Source organism: Gekko japonicus, unplaced genomic scaffold (assembly GCF_001447785.1).
Source record: "Gekko japonicus isolate JY-2015 unplaced genomic scaffold, Gekko_japonicus_V1.1 scaffold853, whole genome shotgun sequence".
Lineage (NCBI taxonomy): Eukaryota > Metazoa > Chordata > Lepidosauria > Squamata > Gekkonidae > Gekko > Gekko japonicus.
Window position 1 is genome coordinate 492,382 of NW_015164210.1, and position 16,681 is coordinate 509,062.

General features: G+C 44.6%; 1 protein-coding gene across 1 annotated transcript in view; it reads left to right on the forward strand.

Moving 5' to 3' along the window:
- The window catches only part of RBPMS (RNA binding protein with multiple splicing), a 169,398-nt gene that overhangs the window by 87,137 nt on the left and 65,580 nt on the right, over positions 1-16,681 (forward strand). The window contains exons 2-3 of the mRNA XM_015408437.1: positions 8,195-8,272; positions 14,350-14,388. Coding sequence (XP_015263923.1) covers positions 8,195-8,272; positions 14,350-14,388 — 117 coding nt within the window. The remainder of the gene's footprint in view (positions 1-8,194; positions 8,273-14,349; positions 14,389-16,681) is intronic.

Genomic DNA, 16,681 nt, shown 5'->3' on the forward strand with positions numbered 1-16,681 from the left:
TGTTTTTAACTGTAGAGAAGGAATTGCTGATTTCATCTGTTTTTGCTGTTCCTTCGCTGAACTGTATTAATAGAGTTTTGCTTTAAAACGCAACAGAGCTTGAACTTCACCTTTGCACTGTGTAGTTTATTCACGGGAAGAGAATTTCTTCACCCACATAGGTCACGTTTGTTGTTTTTTTATTATTTTGGGGCCATGGTTACATCAGATCAGGAGAGGCCATTTGTCACTCACTTTTAGTACTCCCTCTACATCCTTGTTGGGTTAAATGTAAATATTCCCTTTAACTAGCATGAGGGGGGGGAGAGAAAGAAGGCGAAAAGCCTTTATCTTCCATTAGATTTTTCCTTCATAGATTGAAGTCTTCTTCTGATCTACTGTTTGCTTATTTGGGTTATTTCCCAGCGTGAAGGAGCTGCATACGTTGTAAGGTTGATGACAGACAATATTTTTGTAAAAACAAAAGACGAGTCTTGTGGCACAGGTAAAGACTGACACGCCAAAGAGATGAGATTTTCCCGTTGTTGATTTTTTTATGTTTCGTAGCAGCCATGTTCTCTCCCTCCCATCTAATTAGGGGTTGTGGTACCAAGGGAAACACGTCTAACCTTCTCACCCCCACCCCTTTCCCCCAAACTCTTAATCTCTGCTCAGAGAAGAAGGGGTGGGCAATTGTTACCAATTGCTCCTTCTCACTGCGACACCCCCACTCTGACCCCGTGGTGTTTGGGGGGTGGGGGCCCTCTGACCCACTGGGACACAATTTCAGGTGTCATAGAAGAAGAAGAGGAAGAGGAGGAGGAGGAGGAGGAGGAGGAGAAGAAGATTGGATTTATACCCTGCCCTTCACTATCCAAAGGTGTCTCAGAGCAGCTTACAAACTCCTTTCCCTTCCCCTCCCCACAACAGACACCATGTAAGGTAAAAGAAGAAGAAGAAGAGATTGGATTTATACCCCGCCCTTCACTACCCAAAGGAGTCTCAGAGCGGCTTACAAACTCCTTTCCCTTCCCCTCCCCACAACAGACACCCTGTGAGGTAAAAGAAGAGGAAGAAGAGATTGGATTTATACCCCGCCCTTCACTACCCAAAGGAGTCTCAGAGCGGCTTACAAACTCCTTTCCCTTCCCCTCCCCACAACAGACACCCTGTGCGCACTTAACCACGACACCAAACTGGCTACACTGCGCACTTAACCACTACACCAAACAGGCAGCTGAAGGAGAGTGCTGGCAGGAGAGTGGTCATTAATGGAAAGTGGTCATTAATGAAGCGCAGCTCCACTCGTACTGCTTAGGATCCCAGTCTCAGTTCCTTCCCCAATGTTATGTCTGCCCTCCTGGAGTGGGGGTGGGGTGGGGGGGGACATGCAGGTATTTTTTGACACTTAGAAACAAATCTCATAGGACAAATAGTGGAATGGGGTGGGTTGAAAGAGGGTCACATGCTCCTTCCCAGTTCCGTGGCACTGATCTAGTTTGGGGACCCTGTGACTGTTTTTAACATAAAAAGGGAAATGGGGTAGCAGGTGCCATCGAGTCACAGCTGACTTATGGCAACCCAATAGGATTTTCGAGGCAAAATACATTCAGAGGTGGTTTGCCATTGCTGGCCTCTGTGTCACAACTGTGGTGTTGCTTAGAGGTCTCCCATCCAAATACTAACTAACCAGGACTGGCCCTGCTTATAGGGTTGCCTGGTGAGGCCTACAAGCGGGCAAGGGGACTTAACAGGAGACTCCGGGAGAGGGGAGGGGAGGGTGGGTCTGGAAGAGGGAACTCCAAAGCGAGTTCTGAGCTGCCATGGCATTTAAAGGGACTGTGTTCTTTTTAAACGCTTTCACTCTGTTGGACATAATGGAGGATGGGGACACCTTCTTTTGAGAGTGGTCATTAATGGAAAGTGGTCATTAATGAAGCGCAGCTCCACTCGTACTGTTTAGGATCCCAGTCCTATGTGGACCGGTTCTATAGGGTATAATGGAGTGCCCAGCAGCTATCTCCCCCCCGGCTTTCTTTTTTCTTTTTGGTCAAAAAAAACCCCCCCCCCGGCTTTCTGATAGCCGTGAAGTGGGGAGAGGGGCTCCAAACTGTGGATCCCCTGGCCACAATTGGGGATTAGCAACCAGGGCTTCCAAGATCTGGCAAGATTGTGGTAGCCTGGGCTATCCAAGTCAGATCATATACTCCCAATTCTTACTTAGTTTGATCTTAACAGATTTATTGTGGCACAGGCTTTTGTGGAACCGAGCACATTTCATCATACATACACACACAGTGTATCCTCAGACCGACCGTCTTTTATTTCATGGCAATTTACTCATTACCTGCATGTGTGCCGCAAGGTGCTGCAAGAAACTGTTCAGGTTTTTCTGCAACAGGTTACTGTGGATGGTTTCAAGAAGGCTGATGGTGGTTTGACAAATTTCTGTATCCTGTAGCCCACAGACCGCTTTCTTCTGTCTCACTATTGCCTCTGGCAAACAAATCTTTTTGAAACCATACAGGTACCTGCCAAACCAGTTTGCCGGAGTTGGAAGTGGCTTGAGCATACACCCCGCAAGCTGTGTTTGCTCTTTCAAATTGCCACCAGCTCTGTCTGGAAAGCACGGTCTCCAGCCATTTTGGGGCACCACTCAGCAGAGTGTATGTAGTTTAAAGAATTCACCAAGCAGAAAAGTTTCATAAAGATGTTCCCGAGGGTGATACAGATTAAGAATGGAGGATTTGTGACCTTAGTAACTCAGATCGTTAATGTTTTGGTTTAAAGAGCCAGTTTGGTGTACTGGTTAGGTGTGTGGACTCTAATCTGGGAGAACCAGGTTTGATTCCCCACTACTCCACTTGCTTGTTCAAATAAGACTGTCAAAACTCTTGGGCCTTTGGTCTTTTGAATTCCAGCAAGTTAATCTTGGGCATACACACAAAAAAACCACTTTGCATACACTTCAAGATATACATACAGAAAGCTCCGTGATACTGAAGAGAAGGCCATGCCCTTTCCCATAAACAGTTTAAACCTCTTTTTATAGCTATAAAAGCTATGTAGTGTTTACTGTTAAAGCATTAAAATAAGCCGCAGTGTTTAAAAAATGGGCTTCGGGAGTTCTGACGTAGTGTACAACCACCAGAGATGGACAAGTTTAAGAGAGTTGTTGAAAGGGATATGTGAGGCATCGCTTCCCATACAGATTTTAGTCCCTCTCTTGCCTCTGGGTGATAGAGACTTTGTTGGCTGCTAGCGCTGTATTTTGTAATTGTCAAAAGGGGGCAGGGGTACACAGAACATGCACTTTTACACGTGTGTGTGTGTATGACACAGAGGGTGCGTTCAGACGGGGCGTTTCAGCTGGCATAAACTGCACCGGTTCCAACCGGTGCAGTTTATGCCGGCTGAAACACGATCACGCTTACCTCCTGTCTGCAGAGCCCATTGCTGTATGCCTGTTCTCACACAGCGGGTGTCGGCGGTTGGTTTTTTTTAAACTCAGTTTGCACATGCGCATAAGCAGCAATCCACAGAATGGCGATCTTCGCGCATGTGCAAAACACCCCATCCAGAAAAGCATGCCCTGAAGAGAGGACTTACCTTTAAAGTTTAAAGAGCAAACTGGCCTCCCTGAGGTCCCGGACTCCTCTAAAACCTTAAACTAAGGACCTTTTCTTTTTTAAAAAAACAAACGTCAGGGCGAAGCTTCGCCCAAGCGCATATTGCCAATCTAACAAAAAAACAAATGGCGAGCAAAAATCGGAAGCCTCGGGCTTCCGAACGGAAGTGGCTCTACAATGGTGGAGAGCGATCAAATGGGGGGTAAAGCAGTTACAACCGTTGCACTCAGGAGGATACCACCACTTGGGGACTTAGTGGCAGAATACAACGGTTTAAAGCTCTTTGCAACGGTTAGGGACGGAAGGCAGATGTTCTACGTGTGAACACCGGTAAGTACACCGATTCCAACCGGCACCTATACCATTGTAAATGCCCCGTCTGAACACACCCAGAGAGCGAGAGAGAGACAAATTTCCACTAGTGGTGAGTTGTTAGAGTTGCCAACTCTCGGTTGGGAAATTCCTGGAGAATTGGGGGGGGTGGAGTCTGGGGAGGGCAGGGTTTGGGGAGGGGCCCCAGCAGGGTATACTTCCATAGAGTCCACCCTCCAAGGGAGCTGATCGCTGTAGTCCGGAGATACGTTGTAATGTCGGGAGATCGCCAGGCCCCACCTGGAGGCTGGCAACCTGATGAGTTGTCCTAGTTAAAAATAACTTCCTGTGGACTGCTCTGGATCAACAGTATGGAGTTGGTGGGCCTTGTACGTCCATTGAAGTCAGTGGGCTTCGACAAACACAGTTCTACTTACAATAGCACTGTAGCGGTGCAGTCCTGAGCAAGTCTACTCAGTGGACCTTGTTCTCAGGAAAATGTTGTTCTTAGGATCTCACCATCTTTTCCTCCCCTGGACCTTATTGGCAAAGGGTAGTTTTGCTGTTCACTCCCCTTTAAAGCTGGGTGTTGGTGGGCCTATGGGAAGAAGAGGTCAGGGATAATAAAGAGGGAGCACTCACTTTACATGGGGGTAACTGGCCCTGACCTGGCTAGCCCAGGCTAGCCCGATCTCATCAGATCCCAGAGCTAAGCCGCGTCAGCCCTGGCTAGTATTTGGATGGGAGACCACCAAGGAATATCAGCTTGCAGCAACACAGAGGCAGGCAATGGCAAACCACTTCTGTTTGTCTCTTGCTTTGAAAACCCTACAGGGTAGCCGTAAGTCAGCTGTCACTTGACGGCAAAACAAAAGACAGAGCCTTGCATTGCTTTTAGCCTGGTTCACAGTGGTTCCCACATAGACTTGCCAACCTCCAGCTGAGGCCTGGGGATCCCCCGGAATTACAGCTGACCTCCAGACTACAGGGATCAGTTCCCCTGGAGAAAATGGCTGCTTTGGAGGGTGGACTCTGTGGCATCGCATCCCGGCTGAGATCCCTCCCCAGACTCCGCCTCCCAAATCTTCCAGGCTCCACTTCCCAACCTGGATATGGCACCGCTGGATCCCTCCTGCAGTTCAGCTGGGCACGTATCTTGCATAGAAAGAAGCACGAGCCAAAGCGTTTTGCGTCATGTGCAGATTACCTTTAAAAGGAGCATTCTTCCTAATGCTTCAGGGCTTCTGGCACACTATAAAGAAAACATTTGGGTTTGTGGAAGCATGAGGTGGGCAAACAAAAGTTAGACGTTTCATGTTCCAAAATTAGATATGAGCAGTTCTTTATGAGTCTGGAATGAACCTGCATTCCTAATTTGCGGGAGATTGTACAGTAGATTTCAAAGATCGGCTGTGAACTAGGCAAGTCGTAATGCCAAGAAACAAGCTGGGAATGTCTTGTAATGAGAGAGAGAGAGAGTCCTAAACGGGGGACGGATGGACGGGGGGGGTTCTTTCATAATGTCAGTTTCTTTCATAAGCAAATGCAGACTTTTTGTGTGACTGTTGGGGGGACAAACTTTTCAAAATGCTCTGGTGCAGTGGCAAGGGAAGTGCTAAAATTTTATTTATAAAATGTCTTAGTCTAGCAGCCTGAATAGCTCAGATTAGTCTAAGCTAATTTCAGTTTGGACGGTAAGTGGGGTTGGCCATAGTTGATACTAGGATGGGAGACCACCAAAGAAGACCTGAGTCACTAGGCAGAGGCAGGCAATGGCAAACCACCTCTGAACATCTTTTGCCTTATGGGGGGGTCACCATAAGTCATTTATGACTTGAAAGCACATTATTATTAGTCGTCATGCATTCAAGGTAAAATACAACAAATATGGATCTTTACCACGTCCCCCTCCTTGCAGCAGTCTCTTCGGATCCTAGAAAAGTTGATTCCAGAGTTGATTCTGTGCGATCAGTGTGGATCCCCTGATACTGAGGATCAGTGTTTCCGGGGTCAGAAGGGATTACATGAAGGAAGCAGGTGTGGGAAACATTTGCCACGGCCAGCACCATCGACTGACAGATTGCAGGATCCAACCCATATGAATTCCAAACAGGGTGTAATCTGGCAAGCCTCCCTGAGGAGTTCGTTTGTTCCTGTTGTGCGCCTTTCCACTATTTAGGTCTTCCAAGGAGACTTGCAAGCATAATGTAAGACAATAAATCATTGTAAATAAACAGCCCATCAAAAAATTACAATAGCCTGAAACAGCCAGTTTGGTGTAGTGGTTAAGTGCACAGACTCTAATCTGGGAGAACCGGGTTTGAGTCCCCCCTCCTCCACTTGCACCTGCTGGATGACCTTGGGCAAGCCGTAGTTCTGGCACAGCTGTTCTTGAAAAAGAGCAGTTTCTGTCAGAGCTCTCTCAGCCCCACCTATCTCACAGGGGGTCTGTTGTGGGGAGGGGAAGGGAAAGGAGATTGTAAGCCGCTCTGAGACTCCTTTGGGTAGTGAAGGGCGGGGTATAAATCCAATCTCGTCTTCTCTTCTTAACATATTTTGGCCCCGGCCATATGTGCCAGAAAACGTTGGGGTGGGGGGGAGACGTAATGTCAGCTATGCTGCCATGATAGTTCAGGAGGCCATCAGCTTCCCTGTTCTGTGTACTAATTGCTGTTGCATTCCTTTTGTGCTTCGTCTCTGCTGTAACGCTGTTATCTCTAAGAGGTGCAGGTGGTGTAGTGTCTGGAGTGAAGAGAAGACCGTGGGAGCGCTATCGGTTCCCAGCTTCGTTTCTAACGGTCTGGGGCTCCTTCTCCCGCGCGCGGGAATATGGCTAATTGGCCTATGGAAGGGGGGGTGCATGCGAATGCCCTATATCTCATTGTGCTTGTAGGGGCAACGCCATTCTTAACAGTGCTTCTGTTAATGCATCTATAGCTCTTCAATAAAGTATAACCGTTCCGATAAGCGTGTACTTCGTTGTTGGCTGTGGAACCTGACATTTGCGCTGTCGCATTCTGATCCGCCATTATGCAATCAGATGCGACGGCAGTGCACTGGGGTTTTGTCCTTTGTCACGCACTGCAAAGAGGACGGCTGGTTGTGTTAATATTTACCTCAATTTATGTATTTTTTTTGGGAATAAAGTTCATTCTTATTCACTTTGAAAAAGCAAACCATTTTGTGCCTGTCCGTTTACCTCAGGTATCAGTCCAGGCTTGGGTGGGTTTATACTCAGGCCCCTCAAAATGGTCTTTTCAGTTTCCTGCTGGGAACCTTGGTGCATTAGGGTAGACAGGAAATAGCTTTACGAGGGGAAGAAATCCTGTGAGGGGTGCGTGGGTGGGGTTTTCATAAATCAGTAGCCTTGGGAAAGCAATGAAGTACTAGTAGCCCTGGGAAAAGAGCTAATTATTGCAGCCAGAATGGGTAGCTCAAGTATGGAAACGAAAAGATGGCAACAAAAAGTATCTTTGGTTAGTTAAGGCTTGGCCACGTGACGGTTATGAATAAATATGTGGTTTCATAAATTTTGGTCAAGTAAAAATTTTGCTAAGGTTTGGTTACCTTTTTATTAAATATAGGAATTATCAGTATCCTAACTCTAATGTGAAAGAGGAGATGTTACGGTGTATTTAGGATCGGTCAGTGAATTATACAACTAGAGTTAGATAAGACAGGATTAGATAAAACAGGATTTGATAGTCAACAGGTATAAATTGATGTTTCTCTTTTAAAAAATATTCTGGCTGTCTCGGTGAACTTTGAACATTTGATAATTACGGATGTCTTACCTCACTGAGATAATTAAATTAGAAACTATTTGCCAAGATTGATTATCAGAGAGAAGAAGTTAGTTTTTTGGGGGTAGAGGTTACATATGTAGGATAATAGGCCTTATATCAGTTATATTGACATAGATCTGGAAATCTAAAAGCTATAAAAATGACTCAATTTGTTGTTATTCTGCTTCCTTATCGTATAATATACACAAGTGTACATGATTTTTATTGAAAATTAAAAAGACCGCACACACAAAAATTAGACGATAGCTCAAATTTCTCTTGGCTGTTGATGTGCCACAAGGGGCTAGCACAAGGCCAGATTAGATATAACTCAAAAAGGAAAAAATCCCACCCACATAGTGGTCATAGATCTCCCACATCATGACTAGTTGCATCCATGGCAGAGCTGACGAAATCATAGTTTATTTTGGAAGTGCTCAGAGCTGCCTGATTGTTCTTAACAGATGGCTTTTCTGTTTTCTTTTAAAGGTACGGACGCTCTTTGTCAGTGGCCTGCCTTTGGACATCAAACCCCGGGAGCTCTATTTGTTGTTCAGACCGTTCAAGGTACACTCGCTTCTCTTTGTCTACTTGTGTGGAAATGCAGGCCATGAAAAGCCAGTGTGGTTATTTATATTGTGGTTTCTGTTGCTGTTGCAACTGGCGCTTTGCCATAGCTGTGTGTGATTGTTTCTACTGGGGGGGCAGACAGAAATTCAGAAGATGTTCCAGTATCTGGTTCTTTTTTTAAAAAAAATTATTATGATGCAGTCTTTCATAGTATCTTATTTCAGATCAAAGCTTGGCAAGGAGGACTTTCCCATGAACTGAAAGTTGGCCGGCTGCCTAAGTGGGGAGCAGTTATAAAAAGCCTAGTGGTGTGATCGGGAATGCAAGTTTATAAATACGAACCTCTAATGATGATGACGGCCTAGGGAGGGATTCATAATACTGTGGCGTGACATTTTCCCATGAAGTACCTTAGAAGAAATCCCGCTGCCGAGAATTCTATCCCGTGGGCAGTTTGGTTGCTCTGTGTTGGCATAACCGGCCCTTGTTGGAAGATCATTCTCTTGTCCCAGATTTCTCAATTAGATATAAACAATTCCCATCTTAAGATTTTTGTGGTCGTCAGGATAACTTGGGCTATGAATGTACCAAATATTAGCTTTCTCTGTGCTTCACTGGAAATATTTGTACTCACAGATAGTTTGCAGTGTGGGCTTTATTCTGTGAATGCGTATGCTAGAATAAAAAAACTTGTTAGACTCTGGTGACTGATCCCTACTGGGGGCCCGGAGGATATTCAGAGGGGTGGCTGAATAAAGCCTGCCCCCGCCTCCCGACTGCTGGTATTTCAAGGAGGTCTCCCTTCCAGGTACTTGCCGGAGTCGACCCTGCTTAGTTTCCGAGATCTGACAAGATTGGGCTTGCCTGGGCTATCCAGGTCAGGGCGGTGATTGGATTTTTGATTGGCTGTGCAGATTTTTAAATTGTTGCTTTGGCGGCAGCTGCCAGCACAGCACAAAGGACCTGCACTGTGTGATTGAAAGTAAGGTGCAGCAGCCATATTGTGGCTGGCTCTACCTGCTACAGTAGCCAGTTTGTGGCAACCATTTTGTGGCTGTCCCCAGCCTGCTGTTTCAGAATCCAAAAGTGCCAGCAGGCTGAAAAAGGTTGGGGACTCCTGCCTTTAAGGATCCACAGGACTTCTGATTGTTTTGGTAATAAAGGATGCCTTCAACTACATGTGCACCAAGTTTAAGTTGCCTACACGGCCTGAAAGTACCCTGACCATTTCGATGTCCCATGAATCTCAAAATGTTACTATTTTTACTTTCTGGGAGTCTCCATATGCGGTCCCTTAAAATGGCATAATGTAAGTAGTACTACCTTTTCTGTGCCTGTGATATAAAACCCCCCATCACTCTAGTCCTCATCTCATGCCTATTTGCATATCTAGCAAACAGTACAATTCACATTAAGGAAGGGAACAAAGCATTTTGCTGATTTTTAAAAACTGTACATCAGTAGTTCTTCCAGCAACACCTGAAGAATTACTTTTTGCCTGCATTAACTCTGACCTGCTTTGCAAAACCTCTGCTGTGTTTTACAAAGTCTTGCTAGATGCTGCTTTGCCAGTATAGTATAGATGGGTATAGAGGGGTATAAAATATTTCCCTCCCATAAAAATTAAAAAGGTCTCTTGACATCCATATTTAATGAGGAGAGGAGAGGTTCCATACCATCACCCCATGTTTGATACTATCCTGTCCTTTCGATGGGACCAGATTATTTAGTGTCTTTTAGAGTGGCAACAGCTGTTCAATATTGGCTTTTTTAATGTTAAAGAAATCAGCAGAAGTGTGTATTGTTTAAAGAACCTGTGTATACACACAGCACAGTTATGGTTGCAGATGTTCCCGGACCATATCACTTACAACTGCATAGTGAGTACATAAGGTGCCGTGAGTGAGTCTGTTTTGTCTGAATGGTGGGAGGGATTGGGCGGGGTAGAGTGGTCAAATGGAAGTAACAGTTGGAGATAACCAGTATAATGGACAGTCAGAATTGGGGGGGGGGGCAACACACACAAGGCAAGAGTATTCTTTACAGTCTCTTAAGGGGGAGAGGTATTCTCAGCATGTCTAGTGTGGAAGAGATTATTTGTATAGTCAGTTTCTGAAGGAGATGGTGAAGTCTAATTCATCTGGATAGTTTCAGGTTCGTCTGCAGTAGAACAGCAAAATTTTAGTCCAGGAGCACCTTAAAGACCAGCAAGATTTTCTGGGTAGAAGCTTTTGAGAGTCAAAAATCCGGTTTTTGATTAAGGGAGCTTTGACTCTCAAAAGAGTATGCCCTGGAAACCTTGCTGGTCTTTGAGGTGCTGCTGAACTCAAATCTTGTTCTTCTAATTCATCCAGAAATCCAGAGGGAAAAGCTGAAAATCATGGCAAAGAGCTGCTTGGATATTTATTTGTTAAGGTCTCCCTATGCTTTTGTTTATGTAAGGATCCACTTAAAAATAAAACTCTTGTGGGAGTGGGAAGAGATTTATTTATTTATATCCTTTTTTCAGGCTCCAAATTGGCCCTCCAAAAACTGACTATAAATAGGGTTGCCAAACCGGCCCCCCCAGTTTGGCAGGGGTCCCCCGCTTTTTGGGGGGTTCTACCCGCCGCCAGCCAGCTGGCCGACAAGGGCCCCTTTAAGTGCAGGGAGCCGGCGTTTCCCCTCGCGCCCATCGGGCGGGCAGACGTCTCCAATGTGACGTCATCATGTCGGGGATGCTCCACCCCCTCCGGGAACGCCCCCCAAAGTCCCCTGCTGGGGGCTAAAATGGACTTGGCAACCCTACTATAAATGACAATTCAATATGAATATTCCTGAGGGAATGGATTCTCGGCTGTCTGATTGCTGCTTCACATCTCTTGGCCCTGTTGATGGCAGTTGGAAGCTGGTGGGAAGGGAACTCTCAGCTGGAACTAGATCCAGGCTCCGTGGAGGGACTGAGCCTGCAGAAACTTTTGAAATGTTAAGGAAGTGTACAGAGGGTGCCATCACACAATGACTGCTGTTTGGGTATGGGTCCAATCACAAAATGGCTGCCATTGGTAGTGCTGAATCAGTTCTTTGCTAGTAGGTCAGCTTGTAGGAAACAACTGCGAGTTTTTTGGTGGGCCGGGGGTAGGGTAAAAGCCGGAACAAGCCTATACAATAGTACCACAAAAAACAGCGGGATGCATTACAGACACTCAAGAGCAATATTTTGGAGAGGAAACATGGAACACTCACAGTTTTGTTAACCCTTTCCAGGCCAAAATGCCTGTGGAACAGGCTGAAACAGGCCTTAAACAAACAATAATATTGTTAAAAGCAATGGAATGTGTTGCAGACACTCAAGAACAATATTTTGGAAATAAAAACATGGAACTCTCACAATTTTTATTAACCCTTTCCAGGCCAAAATATCTCCGGAACACCCTGGAACAGGCCGGAACAGCATTAAATAAACAATAGTTCTGCAAAAAACACACAGTGGGATACATTACAGACATTCCAGGACAGTATTTTAGAAATGAAAACGTGGGACTCTTTCATTTTTATTAATCCTTTCCAGGCCAAAATGCCGCCAAACACCCAGGAACGAGCGTTAAAACAAACAATAGTACCACAAAAAAACCAGTGGGATGTGTTACAGACACTCGAGAACAATATTTTAGAAATTAAAACCTGGAACTCTTGCACTTTTATTAACCCTTTCCAGACCACAGTGCCTTTGGAACACCCTGGAACAGGAGCCAAACAATTTTACTGCAAAAAAAACCAGTGGGATGTGTTACAGACACTCAAGAACAATACTTTAGAAATGAGAACAAAGAACTCTCATGCTTTTATGAACTTTTCCCCAGCCAAAATGTCTCCCAAATGCCCCAGAACAGTCTGGAATGGGCATTAAACAAACAATAGTACCACAAAGAACAGTGGGATGTGTTACAGATACTCTAGCACAATATTTTAATAATGAAAAAGGTGAACTGTCATGCCTTCATTTCTTGGAATAAGGTGACTCAGCATGCCTAGACATGGGGGTTTGCTGCATCGCTCAATGTGTATATATGTATATGTGTTATGGTTGCCAGGTCAACTTACCCAGCCAACGGGGGTCTCCCGAAATAGGCCCGAAACTGGAAGAAGGTTAATTGGGGTTGGGATTTCCCTCCCCCGGCGGCTGGCTGACTGGCGGCAGGCAAGAGCCTGTGAAAGTGGGGGTTTCCCCACTCCCACCACGGGGTGGCAACCAATGCTCCCTCTAAGCTATGGAGTCCTGTGAGCAAAAATTCTACTTTGTGAGCTACTGGCATTAAAGTTGTGAGTGAGAGATTTGGCTGCTGCATAAATTAGTTTGCTCTGGAGCCATCCTTCCTGAGCTAAGACAAAAATGTGTGAGCCAGAGGCTAAAAAACGGTGAGCCAGCTCACACTAACTCAGCTTAGAGGAAACACTGGTGGCAACCCTAATATGTGTTATCTTCTTAATTAATGTCTCTCTTTGTCTAACTTGGGAGTTTCTTTCTGACTCCTCATTCTCTTCCTGTACCCTTTGGGAGCTTCTTTCTGTTAGAATACCATTTCTGCCCTGCAGGTGTTTTGTTAGAAACTTTGCAGTTTCAGTTTGGTTTCCTATGTGGCATGAGGGCTAAAACTGTCTTGTATGCCATGCCGGGTTGCCATGTCATGCTGGAAAAGGGTTAATTAATAGGGTGGCCAAACATCAGGTGGTTGCTGGAGATATCCAAGAATTACTTTTTATCTCCAGATCACAGAGATTAGTTCCCCTGAAGAAAATGGCAGCTTTGGGGGATGGATTCTGTGGTACTATTCCTTTCTAATGTCCCTCTCCTCCAAAAACTCCCATGTTCCACAGACTCCATCCCCGTTATCACCGGGAATTTTCCAACCCAGAGCTGGCAACCCTATGAATAAAAGAGTGAAATTCCAGTATTTTCATTTCTAAAATGTTGTTCTCAAGTGTCTCTAGTGTCGTTAACACATACCACTGTTTTCTTCAGCATTATTTGTTTAACGACAGTTCTGGCCCGGTCCATGCTGAAGGCATTTGGTTGAGAAAGGGTGAATAAAAGTGTGTCATTTCAGTGTTTTCATTTCTACAATATTGTTTTCAAGTGTCTGTAATGCATCCCACTGTTTTTTGTGGTACTGTTGTTTGTTTAAGGTCCATTCTGAGGTGTTCCGCAGGCATTTTGGCCTGGAAAGGTTTAATAAATATGTGATATTTCTGTGTTTTGATTTCCAAAATATTGTTCTTAAGTTCCTTTAACACATCCCGCTGTTTTTTGCGGCACAATTATTTGTTTAATGCCCATTCCAGGCTGTTCCGACTTTTACCTTGTCCCTCAGTAGGTACTATGTGGAGGATTTTTGGTCTTGTGAAGTAGATAGTCAGTTCTGAAGACTCAGGTCATGTTTTTCACAGGATATTGAAGCCAACTGAATGTGTTACATGTATTGAACTTTAATTAGCATTTGTATTCGATTTTGATTTCTGTGAGAGCCGTGTTTTGGCTAAAAAGCAGGATTAAGAAATAAATAAAATAAAAAGCATGCAGTTTCTTCCTCTGCAGAAGAAAAAAAAATACCATGTGGTTCTGCTTCTTGGGTAGATTGGTATGAATGATTGATTGTGATTTGGAACCAAAGTGCTACAGTATGGAATCCCGTGAAGTTTAATCCTTCCCAGATTGAAAGAGCTTCATTATTTTTGTTTAACGCTTCTCTTAAACCAAAACAACCTATAACATGCATTTCTAGCAATAATGAATTTAAACCATGCTCGTTTAACTTCAGTAGAGTTAACCCTTCTTGTATCTTAAGGCTTTGGATAAAAGGAGAGAATAGTGTCTTAATACGCCAAATTTAATTTCCTTTTTCTAAGGTTGTCTTTTAGCCAGGTGATAAGTCACTCATAACTGCAGTCCTAAACTATGATGGCCTTAGAAGGGTATAACTCTACTCAGGAGTACGTAGTCGTGGAAAAATGTATTTATATATTCATATTTATTTATCTAGGAACTTGCTTAACTATTTTCTTGCCCAGAATGTAATTTTTATTTCTTCTTGCAGGGATATGAAGGCTCTCTTATTAAACTCACATCTAAGCAGGTAAGTATAATCCACGTTTGAAAGATTTAACAAACCACATCACCAATTTATATTTAATATATGAGAGATCCTTAAGCATGCAGCCAGTATGAGAATTCGGCAGTGTCTCAGCACCAGAAGACTCTTCGTGGCATTCAGCCTATCCCAGTATTGTTGGCCGGTATATGTTATTTTGGTTTATCTGGAGGCTGGCTTTTCTTATCATTTATCCCAGAGTCTTCTGGAATCTGAATTGACATGTAACCTTGGAGGGGGGGGGGCTCCAAAAAAATTCAGATATCACAGATACCAGACTTGTTTACTTTTCAGTACAGAGGGTATCATGCCTCATATCACAGTTTTAAGTCCAATTTTTTTGCTTATATTATGTGATCCAGTAATAGCACCCTTAATACCTCTGGAATTAATATTAGCCCTTTTTGGTTATTAGAAGTCCTGTGTTGGTTTATTTCTACTAAACAAAAGAGAAAGGGCAGCGAAGTCAAATTGACTTTCAGCATATAAGGGAAAATGCTGTGTTCAGCCCCTTCTCCCTGATGTTGGGAGAAGACCAGGTTTGGCCAGCATGTCCTTTGAGTCTGGCCCCAGCTTCCAGCCTTTCCGTCCTTCCCTCTTTTCTAGCTTGGGAAAGTTGGAGAAACTGTTCAGGAGGAGAATGTAGGGACCATGTAGACCATGGGGATTTCTAAGCTGAAGATAAGAAGGATTATTTAATAGTGTTAGTTAGAGGAGTAGGTGAGTATGTGCTTGCCGTAGGATTATTGCTTGAAGACTATGGAAAGAGCTATGGAAAGAACCTCCATGTACTGCTAGACTGTCTTATGAATCTAGCACAAATGCAGCATCCAGCTCATTAGGATAAGGAGATAAAATCATCGTGGTCTAGGAGAACTTCAAGCAACTCTTTGTAATGTATCTAACAATCAAGTAGGCGTTCTCACTTGAAGGAGGACCTGGAGGCAAGGCATAGTGGATCTTACTTCCCTTTCAGGAAGGTGATGCATGCAAATGCAAGACCTGCATCTCAGTTCCTCTTCTAGTTAGACACGGCATGAATTGGTGGACAGCCAGTGTCTCTCAGTCCAAGGGGAAAGCTTTCCAGATTCAGTCTGTCTTGCAAGTAATGATGGATGCCAGTTTTTGGGCTGAGGGGCACAATGTCAAGAATCTGTGCAGGGACAGAAGTGCAGGAAGGAGACAATACACAGCATAAATTAGTTGGAATTGAGCATAGTCTGTCTGGCGTTGCCTGTTTTTCTTCATGAGGCATGGAGGTCAAGTAACACAAAAATTCCTGCTAGCTTCCTACAAATCTTCTGCCACTTCCATCTGTGATTGTAATTGGACAGTACTCATCTGATGGAGCAAGAGGAAGTTCTCATATGCATTGAATGGTTCTCTCCTTCAAGTTACGTCTTTTCTGCAGATTGGTGTCATTCAGGAGCTTCACCCAAGTGCTCTAAAGCAGGGATACCTAACATGGTGTCCATGGTGCCTGCCGACACCTTTCATGGTGTCCGCCAAGTATTTTTAGGAAAGTGCCAGGTGGGGCTCTTGCCCAGCAAGGCTTCTGATTGGCCGTTGGAGATTTGATTGGCTATGCAGATTTCTAAAAGTGTTGCTTAGGCAGCAGCCGCTACAACAGCACAAGGATCTTCACTGTCTGACTGAAGGTAAGCTGTGGCAGCCATTTTGTGGCTGGCTGCACCTCATGCAGCCGCCATTTTATGGCAGCCAATTTTGTGGCTGTGCCCACTACGCTCTGTCAGAATTGGTGCCCTCAGGCTCAAAAAGGTTGAGGATCTCTGCTCTAAAGAGCCAAGTGGCCCCTCAGTCAGCCATCTTAAAATGCATCTAGGAAGTACTAATTTCCAGACAGCCACATGTCAAAAGCTTCTGTGGGGTGTGTGGCACCCTCTGTTGATTCACAGTTTTTCCAGTTGGGATCTTCCCTTGGTTTTGCAAACTCTTACATCACCACCCTTTGAACCACTTGAGAAGTTTCTTCGAAATCCTTATCGCTCAGGGTGCAATTTGTAGTGGTAGCTAACCTAGACTTGTCAGGTTTCCAAGCTAGGGCCTTTGTTTGTCCAAGGTTCTGTGCCTTTTATATGTACAGAATGAAAAGAGGTCTAACGGCATCTACATTTATTCCAGCACAAGTTTTTGTGAGGCCGAGCTCATTTCATCAGACACGTCAAGTGGATATCCTAGTCAGTACCGCTCTGTTGTCCTAAGCGGAGTTTCACCCTTATGAACTTAAGAGTGTAACTCTGCTTAGGATTACACTGTA